This window comes from Phyllostomus hastatus, unplaced genomic scaffold (assembly GCF_019186645.2).
Source record: "Phyllostomus hastatus isolate PE091 unplaced genomic scaffold, TTU_PhHast_1.1 phas_scaffold_182, whole genome shotgun sequence".
Taxonomy (NCBI): domain Eukaryota; kingdom Metazoa; phylum Chordata; class Mammalia; order Chiroptera; family Phyllostomidae; genus Phyllostomus; species Phyllostomus hastatus.
The window spans coordinates 16,799,157-16,821,192 of NW_025334013.1; the positions used below are offsets into that span (position 1 = coordinate 16,799,157).

At 48.7% G+C, this 22,036-nt stretch overlaps 2 protein-coding genes across 2 annotated transcripts; one reads left to right on the plus strand and one right to left on the minus strand.

Annotated features, from left to right (window-relative positions):
• The first annotated feature begins 4,288 nt into the window (after window positions 1-4,288).
• On the plus strand, window positions 4,289-5,630 carry SFN (stratifin). Its single transcript, XM_045859120.1, has one exon. The coding sequence runs from the start codon at window positions 4,387-4,389 to the stop codon at window positions 5,131-5,133; it is 747 nt and encodes a 248-aa protein (XP_045715076.1). The 5' UTR covers window positions 4,289-4,386; the 3' UTR covers window positions 5,134-5,630.
• An 8,091-nt stretch (window positions 5,631-13,721) lies between these two features.
• On the minus strand, window positions 13,722-21,977 carry GPN2 (GPN-loop GTPase 2). The gene is made up of 5 exons (XM_045859777.1): window positions 21,247-21,977; window positions 20,512-20,668; window positions 17,804-17,964; window positions 16,443-16,573; window positions 13,722-14,417 (listed from the first exon to the last, which is right to left on the minus strand). The coding sequence occupies exons 1-5, from the start codon at window positions 21,655-21,657 to the stop codon at window positions 14,345-14,347; spliced, it is 933 nt and encodes a 310-aa protein (XP_045715733.1). The 5' UTR covers window positions 21,658-21,977; the 3' UTR covers window positions 13,722-14,344.
• Between the last annotated feature and the right edge of the window lie 59 nt (window positions 21,978-22,036).

Below are 22,036 nucleotides of genomic sequence, written 5' to 3' on the forward strand. Positions count from 1 at the left end.
GATTTTAAAAAGGCACATCAAAGCCAGAAGTGACATAGGAAGAGTGACCAGCATCCTCTACACTCTGCTCCTCCAAGAATTCCTGGTCTCAGTTCCAGAGACCTTCAAGCCTTAGCTGACCTCTGAACTCTGAAAAATCCCAGCCTAGGCTGTGACAGAGGGTTTGACTCCAGTCTGGGGCTGTCACACCCCTGAACTGAGCCCAGCCCAGGGTAACACTCTCATGGGGCCTTCCCTCCTCCCAGCTGCCTCCCGGCCTCAAGATGTGCACACAGTGTTCTGAGAGCTAAAAAGTAAAAAAATAAATAAAAATAAATAACTACTGCGGCCATTTAGCAAGGACTTGCCAAGTGCTAGGCCTGTTTTCTCATGTGAGCTATGAGGAAACCTTTTTACAGATGAGGGAACTGTGGCTCAAGGAAAGCATAGGAGTTTCCCAGGGTCTCCCAGCTGATAAAGTAGCAAATTCACGATTTGAACCTGAACTCTGCTCTGACCTCTGACCCTTCTGCACTACCCAAGGAATGAATAGGGCTGCTTCAGGAGGAGGGGATCTCAGAAGGAGAAACCCTAAAACTAAAGAATGTCACTCACAGCAAGCAGGGGGCTTGGAGATGATCTGCAGGGCCTCCTTGCACCAACAGAGAAACTGAAGCTTAGAGCCAGGAACCTGCCCAAGGCCTTATAACAGAGTTGGAATGCAGTCCCACACCCTGAACTCATTCCATTCTGTTTCTGAAAATTCCACACCATGTCCTAGACTGGACTGGTCTTGGAAATGTGGGATACTTTAAACAGTAGTGCCTTAAGAAGGAAAAGTGTCAAGATAGCTGACTCAAAATAATCTAACTCCCCATCCCCCCCACACACCAAAGACAACTGGTGGAGTGAGCTCTTGGCTGGATAACTGAACTCTGGTTCACAACTAGCCAGGGGGAGAAGATGCTGTAGCTTCTGTAGTCACCTATTTAGTTCGATCCTGCCAAGACTGGAAGAATTTCCTAGGAAATTTTTCCTGGAATCTCAACCAGAGTCCCTCCTGCTGCAAGCAGAGCCCTATCCCTGTTCTCATTGGAGATAGGCAGAAACGACTGTATTTTTCTGTGTGTACCACGCTCCCATGTATAATGCGTGTTCACGTTTTTGGCCCAAACTTTTAGGAAAAAAAATCTTTTGTTTCAATATTTTAATTCCATTTTTAATTTATTTATATTTAGATACTTGTATTTTTTGTATTATAAAGGAATTCTAACATCTGTTTTTTAACATATTATGGTACAAGAAATTTTCTGTCACAAATAGTTACAAAACTCAAGAACAGATAAAAGGTATTTCAGGTACCACCCATGTATGGTGGGCATCCTTATTTTTTCCCTCAAAAACTTGGGCAAAAAAGTGTACATTATACACGACAAAGTGCTGTAGTTGCTTTCTGCCTCCTCTGTACCACAACCCTTCAACGCCTGTTTACCAGCTAAGAAGGATTGGTTGTCTGTGGGATCAGAGGCCATAAGCCTGCTGGGAGAATGGATATTATACAGAAGGGTGGGAGGTAGTAGGCAGGATGAGGAAAGCCCCTTTGGGCTGCAGCCCCAGCTTCTGTGCTGCTGACTCAGATGGCTGACTGGAACTCTGTGCCCTGCTGGGGCCTGCTGCCTCCCGCCTGCCTGGGCTTCTGGACTTGGGAAATGGAGGCCTGGAGGCAAAGGGAGGTGCCTGAGACAGGAACTGAGTCAGGATCAACAGGCCAGAGCGGGCAGTGGAGATGTCGGGCTGCCTGACTGTCAGATTCAGCGGGAGAGAGAGAAGAGTGAAGGGGCTTCCCATCTGTGTCGAGGGCATGGAGTTTGCCGGTGCCACCTGCCACCAGGCCTCCTGGCTTGAGTGATGAAAAGGAGCATGTTCACTCCCTACAGACAGAAATAGCTCCAAAATTACCAGGCCCTACCTCCCAGGTTTATGCTGTTCTGGGATCTCCAGCTTTCTCCCATGACTTGGAAAGCCTGGACTGGGTGACTACTCAAAGGAAGGTCCCTGAGGGCCCAGGGCCCTGCATAGGGCCGGAGGAATGTCCAAGATGGAGAAGGAGGAGGCGGTATTGAGTGAGCACATCTGACCGTTCATCCATCTTCTTTCCCATGTGGGCACCCAGCTGAGCAGGCTCTACCTGGTCTTTGACTGAGACCTGGTGTGGGGCCCTTCCTCATTTCAGAGGCCCCGGTTCCATGTTCATGCTGTGAGTGTGTATGCTTAGAATAATAAAGTTGTCTTTTTTTTCACGTAATAATAGTTATCATCCACTCGAATAAATGCGTTCAATCAACTCATTTAACCCTCCCAACAAGCCCCATTTTACACTTAGGAAAACAGGCTCACAGAGGCTAAGTCACTTGGCATAGGCCACAACAGCCTGTAAGAATTGAACCCAGCTGGTCTGATTCCAAAGATACTGGCTATTCTGTCTCTCAGAAAAATATTGCACATTCATGATTGGTAACTCGAGAATACAAAAAGGGAAAACAATCACTCACAGTCTCACTACTTAAAGATGCCCTCTGTAAGTTGCATTTCCTTTCCATCTTTTTCTGTCTGATTTAAGCAAAGCCTTCAGGATATCAAGCCCAAAATTCCTTCTGCTTCCTTGGGAAACCTGTAGCATCAGCCCAGATACGTCCCTACTTTTGCTCCTAAGGGGCAGAGCTCATCCTTGGGCCTAAGCCTCCCTCTCTCCAGAAGGGGAGGATGGGTATTCACACACCAAGACAGACACGAACTCGGACTCGGGGAGGGACAGGCCTGTGAATTGGCCCTGGCTCCAGGATTAAGCTGGCTGGATCCCGGTGAGGAGAGCCCCACCCTGAGCCCCACCTGAGCTTTAGCTAGGGGTGAGGCAGATAAGCAGGAACCCATCTTCATGGGCACAGTGCCGACACAACTCTTGGCTGCATAAGGACAGCACCCCAGCTAACAGGGACAGAAAGCTGGCAACAGAGACCTCTCCATCTCTGAGGCCTCTGACAGAGGTCAGAGGTGGGGCCATGGTCAAAGGAAGGGGCAGGAAAAACTCTGAGAGGCAGGCTATGGGAGGCAGCGCTCAGCTGGGACTGCTGCCCCATAAAATAGAATGATGTGTGTCATCGCCACCTCCTTTTTCTTGGTCCCATCTCTCTCCCCAGTTGCTAGCGTCCCCCCTGGGGAACCAAACTGGGCTGAGCACCCAGGTGGCCTGCTTCCCAGCCTCTGACAGAGGGTGAGCTGAGTCAGGCAGGAAAGTGGGGCAGCCAGCAAGCTGGGCCCCCACCCTTTGTGAGCCCCACTGATACAGGATGGCTGGCGACTTGGAGGGGGCAGGTGACCTGGCGTGGAGAGCCAGAGGGTAAGTCCTCAAACAAGTGGCAACAGGCCACCAACTTGAAAGGGAAAATTGTGCTGTGATGGGAAAGGTGTCCAACAAACCTACTGGGTGACTAATTACAACGGCTGGGCTGGAGCGTCAGAGGCTGCTCATTAAATACCTCATTAAGTGGCACCCTGAAAACTGCCACCTGTGCATTCTGGGAGTTCAGAGGGGACAAGACCCTAAGGGGGAATGAGGATGGGGGATGGAACCATTTCAAGAAGCTTGGATCTCACTTCTAAATACATCCTGGAGCTCCCAAGTCCGAGGCCTTCATGGGAGAGAAATCAAAGGAAGTAGAATGCAGGGGACTTAGTAGCTGTGTGACCTTGAGCAGATCTTATCCCTCTCTGAGCCTTAGTATTCCTATCTCTAAAGTAGGGTAGTAGTCACATTCTTGCCCCCCTCACAGACACAGTAAGGGTTAAATTAGATAATGGATATGGAGGTGCTCGGGGAAACTGCAGAGACCTACCTAAACATGAATGATCTCGCCTGAACCAAGGGGAGAACCTATCTGGCAGGAATAGGAACACCATCCTCCTGCACCTGGGTTTATGGGGTCTGCCTAGGCTGATGCAGCCAGGTGGCTGAAGTCATCCTTAGCCCCTGGAAGGACACCGTGAAGGAGAATACGATTTGAGAAAGTGGGGCAGCTACCTAATGTAGGCGGGCACCCATGTAATAGAGCCTGGAAAGGTGCTTGTGCAGGTGGGGCCAACGCCCAGACTTCTCCTGCTGACTGTCCGGATGACTCACCCCACATCCCAGCCCTTTTACCTTTAAGGAAGACCGGAAAGGGTGTGAGAAGAGCCGAGGGAGGGAGGTCCAGGTCCCCAGTCCCGCCCTCTGCCCCTCCCTCCCCACCCTTCTCTGGGCCAGTCCGTCCAGCCAAAAGGCAGGCAAGGAACTGGAGAGGCACAGAACCCAGCTTGATCCTGAGGCAGCCAGTTAGCCCAACACCTGTCTGTCTGTCTGTCCCCAGAGCCATGGAGAGAGCAAGTCTAATCCAGAAGGCCAAGTTGGCAGAGCAGGCTGAACGCTATGAGGACATGGCAGCCTTCATGAAAAGCGCTGTGGAAAAGGGTGAGGAGCTTTCCTGCGAAGAGCGAAACCTGCTGTCAGTGGCCTACAAGAATGTGGTGGGTGGCCAGAGGGCTGCCTGGAGGGTCCTGTCCAGTATTGAGCAGAAAAGCAACGAGGAAGGCTCGGAGGAGAAGGGCCCAGAGGTTCAAGAGTACCGGGAGAAGGTGGAGACTGAGCTCCGGGGCGTGTGCGACACCGTGCTGGGCCTGCTGGACTCCCACCTCATCAAGAAGGCTGGTGATGCCGAAAGCCAGGTCTTCTACCTGAAAATGAAGGGTGACTATTACCGCTATCTGGCCGAGGTGGCCACCGGTGACGACAAGAAGCGTATCATCGACTCTGCCCGGTCAGCCTACCAGGAGGCCATGGACATCAGCAAGAAGGAGATGCCACCCACCAACCCCATCCGCCTGGGCCTGGCCCTGAACTTTTCTGTTTTCCACTATGAGATCGCCAACAGCCCTGAGGAGGCCATCTCACTGGCCAAGACCACCTTCGATGAGGCCATGGCTGACCTGCACACCCTCAGTGAGGACTCCTACAAAGACAGCACCCTCATCATGCAGCTGCTTCGAGACAACCTGACTCTGTGGACGGCTGACAACGCTGGAGAAGAGGGGTGTGAAGCACCAGAGGAGCCCCAGAGCTGAACCACACCGCTACCCTCCCTGCCCTGCCCTGCCTGCTCCTGTCCCCCACCCCTAGCAGAGAGGACTAGTATGGGGTGGGAGGCCCGACCCTTTTCCCTAAATGCTCTGCCCCAGCTCAGAGAAGCTCCATAGAGAGGGACCAGCGGAGTCGGGCCTCCTGGAACCATTGGATCCCACTCTTCTGGCGCTGTCGGGTGCTCACCCAGCCCTGCTCTCTGCACCCCCTCCTTGAGACCCCACCCGTGAACCAGGTCATTTCCTTCGCCCTCTTGACTCCTTCCTGCCCCTGCTGCATCTGGATCTTAGGAATTGAGGAGTGTCCCACCCTTGTGGCTGAGATGTGGACTGTGTGGCAGAGGCTGGAGATGAGTGTGTTTGTGTGTGTGAGAGAGAGAGAGAGAGAGAGAGAGAGAGAGAGAGAGACCCAGAATGAGAGGGAAAGCATGTCTGCTGGGTGTGACCATGTTTCCTCTCAATAAAGTTCCCTTGTGACACTCCTCCTGTCTTTTCCACTTATTGGCGGAGGGCTGGGACTAGTATTGGTGTATGCTTTACAGAAAACCTGATTTTGGCCCCCTGACTTGGGGCCCTAACTTCCTACGGGGCTGGCTTAGTGACCCGCACGCAAGACTTTGGGGCCGGTGACTCCAGGTGAGAAGCTGGGGTCCGGCGCTCTCCGCCAGGCCCCAAACAAACAGGTCTGGTCCGGGGAGGGTCAGGTGAGCGCAAAGGTGGCTCTAAGGCTCTTCTGCTGAAGAGCTCAGATCTGAGGGGGCAGGAAACCAGTGAAGCCTCAGGTATAAGGTTTGAGGACGGCGCCGTACGAATATGCTGTAGTGAGCAGCATTGAGCCCCCCTCCGCCCCCCCGATTTGAAAGCGGGGGATAGTCCGATCAGGTGCTCAGAACTGAGAGGCGGGAAGTACGATCTGGGGCAGAATGTGACGCCACCATTAAAAAACCCAGTTCTGAGGAGAGGAGAACGCACTACAGCGTTCGCAGACGGGACAAAATGGAACGGGCTGGCGGAGAGAAGGCGCTAGCTGGGTGGGCAGAGCCTCGGAAAACTGAGGTCCGCCCCCGCGTTCGACCCCCGCCCCCCGCCGCCTACCCGCCGGGAAGCAACGCGCCTAGCCCGCTGGGTGCCGGCTGAAGGCGGGCCCGAGGCCAATATTGTCCAGTCACGGGAGGGGGCTGCTCGAAGTACTGGCCAATGGGAGGGTGAGCGGCGGCCGCGCGCCCGCCTTCAGACGCCCACGGGCTTTGCGGACGCCGAGACTCCCTTGCGGAACTGAGGATCTCTCCAGGCCCGCCGAGCGCCGAGGGGAGCGCTTACCGGGTTTCACTCAAACAAGTTGCTACCCGCCCAGCCCGGGATCTAGGATCCGCAGAGCTGCGAAACGGGGCGGTCCGGAAAAAGCAGCAGTCCCCTCCCTTTGAGTCATCTGCTTGGGTGCCTGGCCGGCAGGGCCAGCTGGGAGAAGCCACCAAGGGGTCCACACCACACGCCAGATTCCAGGCAGCCCTGAACTAGTAGTGGCCAGGAGGCTTAGATTGTGTTGTGGGACCTAGACTTGGTTGTGGGACCTTGGAAAAGCCATTATACTTTGCTGGGCCTTAGTTTCCCCTTCTGTATGTAAAGGGCCTTGAACTTAAGGATCTCGAAACCTGAAGAATCTGAGTTCTGGAGTCAAACCGCCTGGGTGGGCTAACTCCCGTCCTGCCTTGGCCAAGGTCCTTAACGTTGCTTAACTTTTGTGCCCTCGTTTATAAAGTGAGGATTAAAAAATAGTACCTTCCTCTTAAGAGTTGCTGTGAAATTTGAAAAAAATAAATGCACTTAGAGTAGTTCATAGTACATGTTAGCTATTAATCCTTCTAGCATCTATAATAGTCTAGGATTTATCCAACATTTCTGTGCCAAAAGCAGAATCATCAGTCAGGCCCAGTCTTGAGGAGCAGCTTTACTGCCAAAGCTGACCTGCGTGCTCACTTGAAAATTGGGGCCCCTGAAAATTGCTGGCGTGACTGCAGGAGCTCAGTCCAGCCTCATCAAGAGTCCAAGTTTGGCCACACCCATGGAACTCAAAATTGAAGGGCTCTTATCAGAGTTAGTAGTTCTACAGGGGAAATTGGCAGGACCACTGTAATGCCTTCTGAGTCCCCTATTTTCTCCTCTCCTTTCCTGGAAGTGTGTTGGATTCCCAAATCAGGCAGAGACTCTGGACTAGGGCAAGTGACTCCCCCTCCGCTCTGAAAGTGACCCAGTTTCTCTTACCAGACAGGTCTGGTAACTTTCTCTTAATGGGATAGGTTTTGGGAAAGGAACTTCTTTATTTTCTCTCAGCCTCTGACTTTGCCTTCTCTCTCTACACCACTTGCTGTTGACCTATATGGAGAAAGAAATGAGCATGTTGGTGTTGAAGGATTTCAAAAGCATATGGTGTGGATTAGAACACCATCAAATCAGATGGCTAAATGTGAGTTGGTTTAGGCAACAGGTCATGAGGGTCACAGACCTTTTTATCTTTGACTTAATCTCTGTAAAGCTTTCTTACTGTTACCCAGAGTGGGGTTTCAGTGAGCATTTCTTGCCATCTTTTCCTGGCCTAGATTTGCCATTTTAGAAAGTTCAGTCCTACTGCTAATGGGTACAGAGGTTTTTTTGGAGCAATGAAATGTTCTGGATTAAATTGTGGTGATATTTGCACAACTTTGTGCATACATAAAAAATACTGAACTGTACACATTAGAAGGATGAATTTTATAGTATGTGAATTTTATCTGTTTAAAAATCAGTCCCAGAAGGCAAAGCAGGTAAGAACGCCAATCAAGTTCCCCTGGAAATTTCATGGTGGCCATTCTCCCATTCCCATCATCCTCTCCACGGGAGCACACTGCTGTAAGCTTTTCCAAATTTCAAAGCCCATCTCCGGGTCAAAACACGACTGACCAGTTTCCCTCTCCCTTCAATACATTTACAGAGCTTTGGATATGCACTATTTTACCATCTCCTTTCCTTTATATAGGTGCATTTATTCAGCTATGACTTCATAGCTACTTGATTCTATCTCTGGGTTTGCAGCTATGTCCTGTGTTTATTTCTTGTCTCCTCAGAGAGCTCTCTAAAAATAGTAACTTTGTCCCATTATTCATCCTTTCTTCCCACTGTGTCTCCAGGAAGGTTTTGTGCATAGGAAGGTGCTCCAAACTCAATTTTAAAACCATCCTTCCAAGTGCCTGGAAATCTGGTTTAGTGCCAGATCCTGAGTTGTGGAAATGGAAATACAGCTGGTTCTGAGAGGAGGCAGGACTATAGACAGAGGTTGGCTCACAGAGATTTAAATAATCACAGCCCTATCCTTATAGGCTCAGGGTTTCGAAGATCATCCTCTCTTAAGAATTTGACTGGTATGGGGAAAATTTGCAACCTAAAATTTTCTAGAGAAGATACTCACTCTTAACTGGCTCCATAGATCCACAGCAGTGGGTGATGGAGGCAAGGCATTGGATTCAATGTGCCTTCTCAGAACCAACCAGGCATCCATCATAGGGAGGCCAAGGCACTGGGGGTAGGCAGGCCACTGTGGCTCCTTCCAGAAAGGCAAGATACTCTTACTACTAACACACACACAGATACACACAACCAGGGTCCAACTGTCCAGTGCCTTTTTGGGAAAACCTGAGTTCAGAGGCTCACACCAAGATTATTCTGATCAACAGGGCCCCACTCCTGCTTCTTCCTAGAGAACAGAGTACTGTAACAATAGTAGTGGGCATAACTGCTGTTATCACCTTTGTTTTGCAGATGAAGAGAATGGGCTCAGTGTAGCTCAATAACCTAATAACCAAGGTTATACAACTCTTGATGTGCCTGGAGAGTGGAATAGATCTGACTCCAAAGTCTGTGGTTTTTAACTACAACAGTTGTTTTCAGAGTGTGTTCAGAGGGTTCCCCAGAAGTTGCCACAAGGCAGGAGCCCAGTGGTCAGGGTTTCTCATTTCCACAAATGGCTAAAATAGCCACATGTATGTCTATATTGTATATTGGAGTTACATGAGTTAAAAATAAGTTTGAAAAGAACCACACTGTGCTATGCTGCCCTATTCCTAAGAATCAAGAAAGAATTATTCTACTCTCAGTCTAATGCCACCCCAGGGCCCGGCAAAAAGTTATTGTCTTAAATGAGAAAAAACTGTATAGTGGACCAATTTTCTGGCTCATTCACCAAGTTAAGCTTTCCTTAATCTGGTTACATCTTTTGTTCCTTTTCCATTCTTCACCCTGTTCACAGGGCCTACCCACCCCACAATCCTTGCTGTGTGTAGGGGATGAGGAAGGCAGGTTTTTGCAGGGTAGGTGCCCCTCCTCCCACCCCCCAGCCCCACCTACTCACTGATTCAGGGGCCCGGAATGTCTGTGGGGGCAGTAGACAGGTATGTCACCCTAGGGGTGTCTGAGGATGATTCATCTCTCCACCCAATCTTCTCCTTACTGCTCTCTGGGAAATTTAACTCTTTATTTGTCTAGAGATAAAAGGAGATCCCAGACTCTGAACTCACGGAGTCTTCAATCTGTGGCTAGGTACAGTACTTAATACATCAGATTATGGTATCCAAGAAATATATGTTGAAAGAGAAGGAGGAACGGTGGAAGGGAAGGAGGAAGGGAGGGAGGAAGACACATTTTCTCCCCTTTCTTCCTCCAGAATAAAGTTAACCTGAAATTTCCTTGTCTGAGTGTAGAGGGGACTGATTTTTAACTCAGAATAGATTGTGAGACCACAATCTATTCTGGTGTGCTTTGAGTTGGGAGAAATCTTACCCATGTCCCAATATCCCTTCTGTGATGTTTATATGATTCCACAGAGCAATGTGGAATCTCCAGGATTAATATACAGGAAGAGGCCACCAGTCAGTGTGAAGGGAGCTGTATTTGCACAGTAAGCACACTTCTTGAGATTTTGTTTATTTGGGATGGCTTTGAAGGGGCCTTTCATCTCCCTCTTCCACACTGCTTCAAGGTTTTGGATGGGGAAATTTAAAACTTTGTTATATATTCCAGTCCAGAGCATTTTTATCAATACTCATCTTTTTTCACTTTAGTTGGACTCCAAATCCTGGGCCTACCCCCTCACAGATCCTCACCTGAACTCCTGGGGCTGCCTGAAGTTGGCTCCCCGGTGGGAAATGAAGGCCATAATGGATCGTAAATGAGACTTATGACTTCCCCTGTCCTCAATAGGCCTGATGACATTGAAATATGTGCTAACTTGGAATTCGTCCTTCTAAAAGGAACAGAAAGTGGATGTGGGCAGCCCAGACCAGGCTCCATGGAGCCTGGGGCCCAGGCCAGGAAGGGCTCCATGGCCAGGAAGGGCTCCATGGCTGCGGCAAGAGCGAAGAGAAGGGAAAGGAAGGGAGCTACTCCGCTTGCTAGAGAATTTCCTTCCAGGAGTCTGGGGGCAGTTGGGCCTCCGCACTGCTTTAAAAAGCTGGTGGGACTTGGTAGTGCTGAGATGGGTCTGAAGTCATTCCCCCTCTCTCAGGAGTCTTGAGAAAGGACAGAGAATCTCCAAGTTTGACCTTCCCACAGACCTCAATGGGCTCAGGCTTCCTAGTCTCAGCCAACTGGGGGTGAGCATTTTGTTAATTCAAACAGCTGAAATCAGGCTGGCTGTGCTTCAGCTCTGTGGACTTCAGGGTGTTGCCCTCACTCCTAAGCCCCTTTGTCTGGGCTGGGAGCCTTTCCAATGAACTATGGTCTCTGAGAAGTTCCAAATGCTATCTTCCAATTGTTGGGGTCCCAATTCAGAGCCGGGACATGCATCTATCCTAATATCAGTGGTTAGTGGAGATGACCAAGAAGGTCCCTTCTAAGGTACTCAGACATGGTTTCCTTCCTCCACAAGTTGTTCACAACTTGCCAGTCCAGTACGGTCTGGGGGAAAGAGGGACACTTTCAGGAAGTGTCTTTGGATGTCAAGTGGCACTTTTCTGGAAGGCATTTTGGCAATATGAATTTGGACCTGGAAAACACCAGCTTTTTTTATTTCTAGGATGTTATAAGTTAAAAGTCAAAGACTCAATGGTTTGGGTACAAAGATGTTAATCACAGCACTATTTACAATAGCAAAAAAACGGTGATGACTTACAGGCTAGACATGGGAATCTAAATAGGTACACAACGTATTAGCCATACCAGAATATTATCATGTAAACAAAAAAGTTTTTATATTTTTAATTACATCAACTATAAAAAGTTACAAAGCAATTATATCTCACTTATATAAATGCTGTAACTATCCCTCTACATGTATAGGAAAATATATACACAATATACATTTAAATATAAAATTTATTATGTTATATTTTTGTTACAGGATTATGGGTCTAATTTTCTTTTTATTTCCCAAGTTTTTTATTTTGCTATTTTCATCAGGAAATTTTAAAAAATTAAGAAATCTTAAAGACAGTTGCCATATCCCCACCATACTGGAAAATGGGCTTTCTTCTACTCTACACATTTATATTGCTGAACAGACCTCACCTGGAGCCCAGACATGTAACCCTGTCTGCATTGTGCCATCCAGTCCCCAACATTCTGCGACCAGTGGGAGGCGGAGAAAGCTACATTTACTGGAGTAGAAAACATCCTTACTGTCACACAAATAAAGTTTTGAAAATTTGAAAATAAAGTTTTGGACTATTCCACCCTTCTCTACTCCATGACTGCAAAGAACGAATGCTGAGGGTGCTTGGATATGAGCCTATAAAGTTCTAAATGACACTTCTTTCCAAGTGGTTTGCTTTGGTGACATCTGTGGCGTCCGTGATGGTGTAGGCATCAAAAGCCATGACCACAGCTATTGGTACTATTTTCAAAAACATAGCACCCATTCTTACTCCCCGACGTGTGATTTGCCCAGCAGCCAGGGCATCAGGATTCCTGGGCTTCAGGCCCCACAGGTGACTCATGGCCAGCCCTAGGCTGGGTCTCCTGGCCTCAGTTTCCCTAGCTTGCTCTGTTGATACTTCCCACCTACTATATAGGGTGTTAACAGGAGTGAGGTGCTTTGAACTCTGCAGATGAAAGAGGCGGGGGAAGCAGCACCCAATTATTATCCCCTGTAACACCAGGCGTGGGAGCAGAGATTGGCTGCTTTCATACTGTTCCAGCCACAGGAGGCTCTTCGTAGTGCTTCACTCCACTCTGGGTGTCAAAACTGGAAAGCAAAGCTCAGTCATTATCTCAACACTACTTCAGAATAGATTTTTCTTTCTTTCTTTTTTTTTTTTTTTAAGGAAGGGAGAAAGAGAGGGAGAGAAACATCAATGTTTGGTTGCCTCTCATGTGCCCCAAATTGGGGACCTGCCCACAACCTAGACATGTGTCCTGACTGGGACTCGAACTGGCAACCCTTTGCTTTGTAGGCCACCACTCAATCCACTAAGCTATACCAGCCAAGACCAGAATAGATTTTCTTAAACTGCCCAAATCACCAGTGACCTATCTTCCCCCTGGATTTATGATTCAGTAACACTCTAAAGGTATCTAAATTCTTCCTTCCGCCCTGGCTGGTGTAGCACAGTGGACTGAGCCCAGGCCTGCGAACCAAAGGGCTGCTGGTTGGGTTCCCAGACAGGGCACATGCCTGGGTTGCAGGCCAGGTCCCCAGTAAGGGGTGTGCAAGAGGCAACCACACATTGATGTTTCCTTCCGTTTCTCCCTCCCTTTCCCTCTCTAAAAATAAATAAAATCTTTAAAATAAATAAATAAATAAATAAATCCTCCCAATTGGCCTCAAATCCTGTGGAATATGAACCATGACTTGTCACCAGTAAGTATTCACAATTAAGAAGTCAGCAAAGTGAGTCAGATAGTCAGGCTGACCAAACTTCAAATGCTTCTTTTTCCTTTTTGCAAAGTGGGGCTTACTAACAGTCCCCATCTTGTTTGTATCCTTAGGAATTGCTGTGGAACCACAGGAGGACCATGTGTGAAAACACTTTGTAAAATGGTAGCCCTTTACATGTGTTAACAGGACCAAATATCTGCAAATAAGACTTCTGGCACAACTGCCATCTGTCCCCTTGAACCTCCAAGCTATAACTGCAAAAATAAGCCTGGGTAGCCACCTATTGGTTAAAAATACAAATTGCATCCTACCAGTTGCAAGTAGAGCAAAGGAAGCAAAAACTAGTATTTTCAACTTTAAATCATCTTAATTTTTCCCATGCCCCTCATGTCACATTATGTACTTAACACATTGTTTGCGGGTAGTTTTTATCACGCGCTCTACTACCAGTTAACGTAAAACGTATAAATACGTTTCCCACATACAATGTGTTAATACTGTCCTTTAAAAAATGTACTCTATGTCCTGGATGGTGTGGCTCAGTGGATTAAGCGCTGGTCTGCAAACCAAAAGTTCGCTGGTTCACTTCCCAGCCAGGTCCCCAGTTGGGGGCACGTGAGAGGCAACTGATCGATGTTTCTCTCCCTCTCTTTCTCCCTTGTTTCCCCTTCCTCTAAATATAACTACATAAAATCTTTTTGTAAAAATGCACCTTGTATAAATAACTTCATTTTTAAAGTAAACTTTTAATTACTACTATAAATGGAAACTAACTAGCACTTGCCAAAAGCAGAATAAAACCAGAAATAAATACAATGAAAATAAAGTTAAGATCTAGTTCGGAAGTCTTGCCTCAAGCTTAAGGTTCACTGTTAAAACTGAAGATTAACCTAAGTACACAAATAGAGAATAAATGTCAACCCTCTAGTGTGATCCTGTGCTTTGGGGAAACACTGCCCTGCATGAAAAAATAGAACTCTTCTGAGGGAGGATGACATTCACTCGTTCTGTCCCAGCTCCCTGGATGGTTGATGGAAGTTTGAAAGCCACAAAATGTATAAGAAAATAAACTCTTGTATTGTGGCACATCCCACCACAGTCCGAGTGGGGCCAGTACTGAACTCCCAGTGGCAGTGCCCAGGGCTTGTAAGCACTGACGATATGGTGGTGTTTTGCTTGAGCCATGCCTGGCCTTTGGCCAGGAGTCCTTTGCAGGGCTGAGTGTCCCTTCACCACTCTGGCTGGGAGGACTGTTCTTGGACCTGCAGCCTGCTGAGCTGTCCACTGCTCATTGGGAGTTGCCGCTTTCCCAGGTGTTTCTTTACGTGTCATTCTCCAGAGTCCAGCTGGTGGTTACAGCTTCATGGCTTCCTGCTCCACTGACTGGTCTGAGGGTGCCAGGTACTTCTCCTGGATGCTCAGGGTACTGCGGGAGTCGGTCAAGGATGGCAGCATGGGCAGGATCTGACCTCTACTGACGACAGCCTTCCAACCACGTCTGGCAGAGTGCTTGCATCCTTTCCCCTTCTTCATAATTACAGCCTCAGGCAACAGGGACCAACTGGGTCCGAGAAGCCTATCAAAGCAACCTGACTCAAATGCTCCCATACTCAACTCTTCCCCACACTGCTGAGGGTCAAAGGACCAGAGAGTGGTAACCCTTCAGCTCTGCGTTATGACACACACTCTGAGCCAGACCAATGTCATGCCACAGGTCATGCCATTCTACTTGCAACCCTCCAGACCTGTCTCAGTCTTGGACTCCTATGCCTTTGTATACACTGTTCTCTGCCTTGCATTCCCTTTCCTTCTTAAGTCAACCTGACTGACCCTCACTTTGAGATGACGCAACTCAAATGCCACTGCACAGCAAAGCTCTCTTTACCCACGCACTCCTTTCTTTATACCAGTCCCTAATTATACACAGAGTGAAGATGAACCCTAAGGAAATTAGGATGCAGGGTAGAATCTAAAATCAGCACAAATGTATATGGTTAAAAATACCCTTAAAATTCCTTTGTAAAGTACAATATTTGATTGTCTAACCACTATGATGTAACACCTGAAACCAAAACAAAGTAAACTATAACCAAAAAATTGAAAATAAATAAATAAATAAGCCATGCAGGGAATCAAAACCAAAATAAAATACCTTTAAAATTCCTTAAATCGCTTATTAAATACAGTATACATAGTTTTATGAACAGAATCCTGTATGATAATATGACTGCATAATGTATGGTGTGCAAAACATCACAGCACTATTGAAAGTGCCCCTTTCCTTTTTTGCTGAGCACATGCAGTTGACTTTGCCAACATTAACTGCATGTGTGAGGCAGCTCCTCGGTCCCTTCTGCAGGTACTGCATGCTCTGCTGCCATCATTTGTAACTCGTCTGTTTCCCTGTGAGTGTTGTTTCTCACATGTGAAAGGGTCTGACCCAGGTCAGTAAGTGTTGGCTGGAACTACTGTCCTCCCTGTCCAAGGACCCTGGTGCCCTCCTACCCCGCCTTGTCTCCAGTATCCTGTGTAGATGCCAAGTGTCTGAAACCAGCTTAGAAAGCCCAGACTTCCCTTGTCCTGCCTCATATGTAATCTGTGTGACCTGAGAGACTTCTGCACATGACCTCAGCTCCACCCCCGCACTGGTCCAGTTCTGAAGGTCTAGCTGCCTCCCAGACAGCTCTGACTGTCCTGGGGCCCCTCAAACATATCACATCTGTCAGCTCCCATCCCTTCTATCCACGTGACAAACCTTCCTCTTTCTTCCCTTGCCTCAGTGACTAGCACAACCACCCACACCACTGTCTAAGCCAGAAACCAGAATCTAAATTCTGCTCCACCTCCATCTATCTTACAACCAACTAGTCACAAACGCTGGTAGTCTATCACCTTAATATTTTTCTAATCCACACTCTTCTTTCTATTCTCACCATTAACATTTCATCTCTTCTCTTCTAGACTGTAAAACCTCTCCTGCCCACAATCACATTCCTTAAATGTATTTTCCACACTTGGAGGAGATGTCTTATCCTGCTCAACAACACTATGCTGGCTGCTCCTGTTCACCCAGGAGCTGAAGTCCACACTCTTCAGCAGGGCACTCACGCACTCCATTGCCAGCCCTGCACCCCACCTCACCCCCCCATACTCAAGACACTAGGCAAACTGAACCCCTTGCTTCTCTCCCATGTGACCAGTGCCTTTTCATTTCTGAGCCTCTGTATTTGCTGTTCCTTCTTATCAATATCCTTTCTTGTCCTCAGGTACAACCAACCCCGAAGCCTTCCAAAGAACCACGCTTTGTACACGAAAGACCAGGAAGCCCAACTGGTCCACATAAAATCAGTCATCTACAAGGGTAGATGTAGCCGTTCCTGAGGCCCATGTCTCATTCCCTCCCCCTGCCCCTCAACTTGACTGTGGCTAAGAGGCTAGCCAGCAAGGATACGAGGAGAAGTGGAAGTCGGCTCCCATTGCAGCAGACATCATGGCCTCCAGGCTTCGCTGCTCTTGGACCCCGAAGCAGTAGCCATTGGCTTTATCCACAGCCTGCAGGACCCGCTGGACACTCTCCTTGTCCTAGGCAGAGAGGAGAGAAACGGCTCGTGAGTAAAACAGGCATGTGGAAGTGAGGTTATATCAAACTGTCTGCTGTATCCAAACACCCTCCTCAATCTTCCCTCATGAAGCCTCTGCATATGCAGCTTCCTTGGCCTGGAGTAGTTCTCCATGTTCCCAGAGGCCTGGCCACAGCCCATTTTCCCTGACCACCAATCCACCTCAATTAGAACAATAAGCTCCTCTATGCACAATCACAGCCCCCTGGGTTTATCCCTATTGCAACTCTGATCCTACCATCTAACTATTAATAAATTATTAACTCACCTACCTCCCCTACTCAACTGTGCCACCCTCAAGATCAGGAACTCATTTGTCAAGGTATTCCCAGTGCCTGGCATAGTACTTAGCTAACTGTAAGCACCCAATAAATATGCATGTAACGTATTTATTTACTCATCCACATTAAAGTAATAAGAACAATTCATACTCACATGTCAGGAAAAAAAGACCAAAGTAATGTATCACAGTCCCTTACCACAATGCCTAGCATAGAAAGCCTTCAATAAGTGGTAGTTGTGCCCTGGCCGGGTAGCTCAGTGGGTTAGGACATTGTCCCAGTACACCCAAGTTGTGGGTTCGATCCCCAGTCAGAGCACACACAAGGATCAACTAATGAATGCATAAGTAAGTGAAACAACAAATCAATGTTTCTCTCTAAAAATCAATTTTTAAGAAAGTAGTAGTTGTTATGATTAATATTATAGAATTCAACTCATTTTAGAGAAGAATGTGGCACTAAAAAGGGAAGAGACAAGTTCACTCAAGTCTCCCAGCTTATCTCTGCAGGGTGAAGGTGAGAGGCACAGAGGCACAGTGGTTGTGTATGACTTTGCAAAGTCAACAAGCAGTTGCTCACATTGAAGGAGCCCAAGAGACTTGTTCCTGGTTTTGGTCAAGTCCCTTGCTGGTGATTTTCTGATCTCATCCATTCTCACACTGAGGAGGGAACATGTGTGGAGAGGACCCAGAAACACAGAACAGATAGGGCCAAAGTTTGGCCCACCCTCTTTCTTGGAATCCTGCTCACCAGAGCCCCTGGTCCCTAAACCAAGGGCAATGGATGATAATTGGACCCAGGACAAAGAGCCCTGTTTGAGCCCTCAAAGCCTCCTGTACACTTGGCTTGGTGAGGTCCCAGGCACTGCCAGAGCCTATAGCTAAGGGAAGAGGCTTCTTAGTCCCTGATACCTGGATATTAAGAGGAATGAAGGAGACCAGGCTGTAGTCTTCAATGAGCTGCACCAGTTTCTCATTGAGCTGACGGTAGTGGCGGAAGAAAGGGTCAGAAGCCAGGTGGTCAAGCAAGTAGGAGAGGTCGAGGACCTCTGTGTAGTAGTCCAGGTTGAAGGCTAAGGAGAGAAACCAATGTTCAGGAGTAGTTGGCATCAGGCTAAAGTCCCAAGGACAGGGACCGTACTTTTTCTTTCTTTTTCTACCTTTATTCCTTCCCTCATGTATTCTTTCAACAAGAAAATAGATAGTTTCACCTCCCAGCTCTGTCATTTACTGGCTCTGTCATATGGACAGGTACTCAGCTCATAGGGTTGCTGTGAGGACTACCAGTAAATGCTATAAGCCCCAGTGCCTGGCACAAAGACGTGCTTGGTCAATAGTAGTAAAGAATCACATCCAGCATGTACCAAGTACAGTGCTTGGTGTCTCCCTCACGAAGCTCAGAGTCGGGTATCCCCAGGACCCAGCACACACTATAAGGACTTCAGCAGGGTGGCATCTGGGTAAACCTCTTTCCCTTTCTGGGACATTTCCTTCTTAATGTAAAGTGGGGAGATCAGACTAGATGACTCAGGGCTTCCTGACTCAGTTCTGTGACTACAAACTTCCCACTAAGGGAAGGAAAGTGGGCCTGCATTGTCCATTGCAGCCTGGAAAACCAGGCAGTTGTGCTGCTCAGCAGGTCTGTCCCAAAGTGAGCTGAGGGGCTAGGCTGTCAGACTAGAGATTTGTCAACTCACTCCCTGAGCTCTGTCTCTCACATTCTATATCAGCTCTGATTGGAAACTGACACCCCTAGCTGGCTGGTGTGGCTCCATGGACTGAGTGCCGGCCTGCAATCCTAAAGGCTGCTAGTTCAATTCCCAGTTAGGACACGTGCCTGGGTTGCATGGTTCCCCACTGAGGGCACGCAAGAGGCAACCTTCTCTCACATACCAATATTTCCTTCTCTTTCTCCCTTCCTTCCCCTCTCTCTAAAAAAGTAAACAGAATTTTAAACAGGAAAGAAACTGACACCCTTGTGCCTACAAAGAAGAACATCCTGGGCATTCCAACAGACTTCTTGGGTTGCTTGACAGGTACATTTCTCAACTCAAATTACGAGAGTGGAGGCAGGTACACCTGGGTTTAGATTCCACCTCAGCTAACGCACTAGCTGTGTGATTTGTGTAAGGTCTCTGGGCCTCAGCTGTCTCATCTGACTTGCTCATCAGCCTCTTGTGAGGATAACTGTCAAGAATCAAGGCTAGGAAGGTTGAAGACCACCACACAGCCTCTGAACTGGAGGCTGGGAAGGGGGAGAGAGGCTAGGGAGGACTACAGATCCGGGCATAGGTAGAATGGGGCTTTTCTGGGCTTGCTGAAAGACGGACCGGGACTCTGACTGACCAGAGGTGCTGACATCCCTCCATGTCCTGATTGGCAGCCAGCAGGCCTTCCCTGTACAAGCCCCTATACATCACTCTCCCAACAACCTCCCTTCCTGCTCACTGCCCGTCACTTCAGCTGTTTTTTTTTCTTTGTGGCTAGAGATACTATTTAGGAGAACTGATGCCCCAGCTCAGCACAGCACTAATTTTGTGGGAAAGAAATTCTGGCTATAGGGTCCTTATGCAACTGCACTGCCTCATACCAGCCTGCTTTTCCCTCAATTTTCTCCACCTTGATAAATGTCACCCTTACCTGTCCACTGGCTTGGTCAGAAACCTGAACGTCACCCTTAACTCCTCTGTCTCCATGTCCAATCCACAAACAAATCCTATCTCTTGAGTAAGTTTTGAATCTATTTCTCTCCATTCCCATCACAATTGCTTGGGCTGCTATGAAAATCTCCTAAAGCAGCTGTTTTTACTCTTGCCCCTTTCAGTGCATTCTTGACAAAGCAGCCAGAATAACATTTTCAGTTCATGTTATTCCCCTGCTTAATATTCATCAATTGCTTTTCTGTGTTTAAACGGTACAGGTTTTGCCCTGGCTGGTGTGGCTCAGTGGACTGAGCGCCAGCCTGCAAAACGAAAGATCGCTTGTTTGATTCCCAGTCAGGGTACGTGCTTGGGTTTCGGGCCAGGTCCCCAGTTGGGGATGTGTGAGAGGCAACTGATCAATGTATTTCTCAAACATTGATATTTTTCTCTCTCTCTCTCTTCCTCCCTCCCCCCCACTCTAAAAGTAAATAAATAAATACTTTAAAAAGTAGTACAGGTTTTTAGCCCCCACCGACCTCTCTGACCTCTCCTACCACCCTTCCCCTGACCACTATTTTGGCTATCCTGTCTCACCCACTTTCCTTGAACACAAAAAGCACTTCCCTGCTGAAAGGCCCTTACCCCTACTGGTCCCTGCCTAAAACAGTTCTCCCTTGGCAGAGAACTGTTCAAATCTCAGATCTCAGGTCAGACAGCACTGCTCACTTCCCACCACTCACTGTCCTAGCATTCAATTTTAATTCCTTCATAACACATATTGCTATTTTAACCCCTTGTCCCCAAAAGCCAGAACAGTATCTGGCACAAAATAAATGGGCAGGGGTCATGACCTGTCTGTGGCTATGATCACCAGGCCATGCATAGTCCCTGGAGATGGCTCCCTTTAGCTGAGATCTCTGTTTCACTCTGGCCTAGCCACTGCCCTACACCTTGCCAGACTGAAACAAGAGCACTTACCCAGCTTCCCATAGTGCTCAATGAGGTCCATCTTGGAGAGGATGTTGACGTGGGGCAGCTCTACGTGCAGCATGGTAGCCAGGGAGGTACACAGTACTGAAATGAACTTGGCCGGGTCTGTGCAGTAGTGAGAATCCACCAGGTGGACAGCAGTCAGCTGGGAGGGGAGGAGGAGACAGGGTGAGAGGGGTCTGCGGAGGCAGGGAAAATTAGGGCCTATGTCTCCCCAGCCATAGGCCCTCAGGGGGTACCTGAGGACAGAGTGCAAGCCCTCCCCATTAGTTTCCTCCTTCTGTTTTGTTCTAATAGCCACACTCATTTCCTTCTCCCAGGAGATACGGGCATTTTTCTTACAAGATGCCTTGCACTGAGCCTTCCAGTGGGCAAATGGTTAGATTTTCACTACATCTAACTCCATTCTTTCACTTAATCTTGCCCCTAACTCACAATAATAATCGCCATGTCATTTTTCACTCAACTCCTTCCATACTTCCAATAACCCCAAATTGGGCACGAGCACATCCATTGTACAGATGAGAAAACAGATTCAGAGAGATAAACTGACTTACCAATGACCACATAGTGAGTCAATGGCAGAGCCAGAATTCTAAATCACACTTGTTATACTCCAAAGCAACTCTGCCCCTACCTCGCTGTGTGACATGGGGGTGTGGCACGTCCTCCCTGTCTTAGTTCCTTCATCTGCAAAATGGGCCTGCCCAACACAAGACGCACCCTGAGGTCCCAATGGGCCATCTGGGAGAAGATGCTGCGCAGGGAGCCATGGTGCGTGCAGAGCTCCACTTGGCCTGGGCAGTCGAAGAGGAAGTAGTGGCCACGGAGGGGGTCAAGCTTGGCACGCAGCCAGTCCAGGTTGGCCTCCAAGTACTCCATGCAGTACAGCAGCCCGCCGTTGGGCCCCAGCCGCAGGGCGTCCATCACGTCGCTCAAGCCTACCAGCTCGCTCACGTCCACCGCGCATTCGTACGGCAGCCCGTCGTTGGCCGGGTCCAGGTTCACTACCGCCACGCGCCGACCCAGCGCGCGCAGAAACTCGCTCATGCCCAGGCAGTACGTGGTCTTTCCCGAACCCGGCGGGCCGATCACCGCCTGCCCAAAGGCCGTAGTCAGAGCAGCCCCCGCCATGAGTCCCGCTCGGTCCGGTGAGCAGCAGGTAAGCGCGGCGGAGAAACAGGGAGGGCGGCCGCACCAGAGACAAGAGCGAGGGCGACGAGATCTCCGGTGGAAGAGTGGGTTGCGGTGGCGATACCCTGGATTTACCTAAGGAGAAACAGCAGGGAGCCGAGCAACGCAAAAACTGAAAGGCCCGGTTACAAACTGCACCAGCACCGACTTCCGGATGACATCGGAAACGGCGGGGCCCGGGAAGGAAGTCCCGCCCTCACGGTGACGACACTGCTTAGCGCCGAGTATCCTGGCGGTGCGCTGCACTTCGCCCCCGGCGGACTGGGTGACGTTATGAGCCGTCCTTGGGAAGTCGGGTTCGGGCGGGGGACATTTCCCG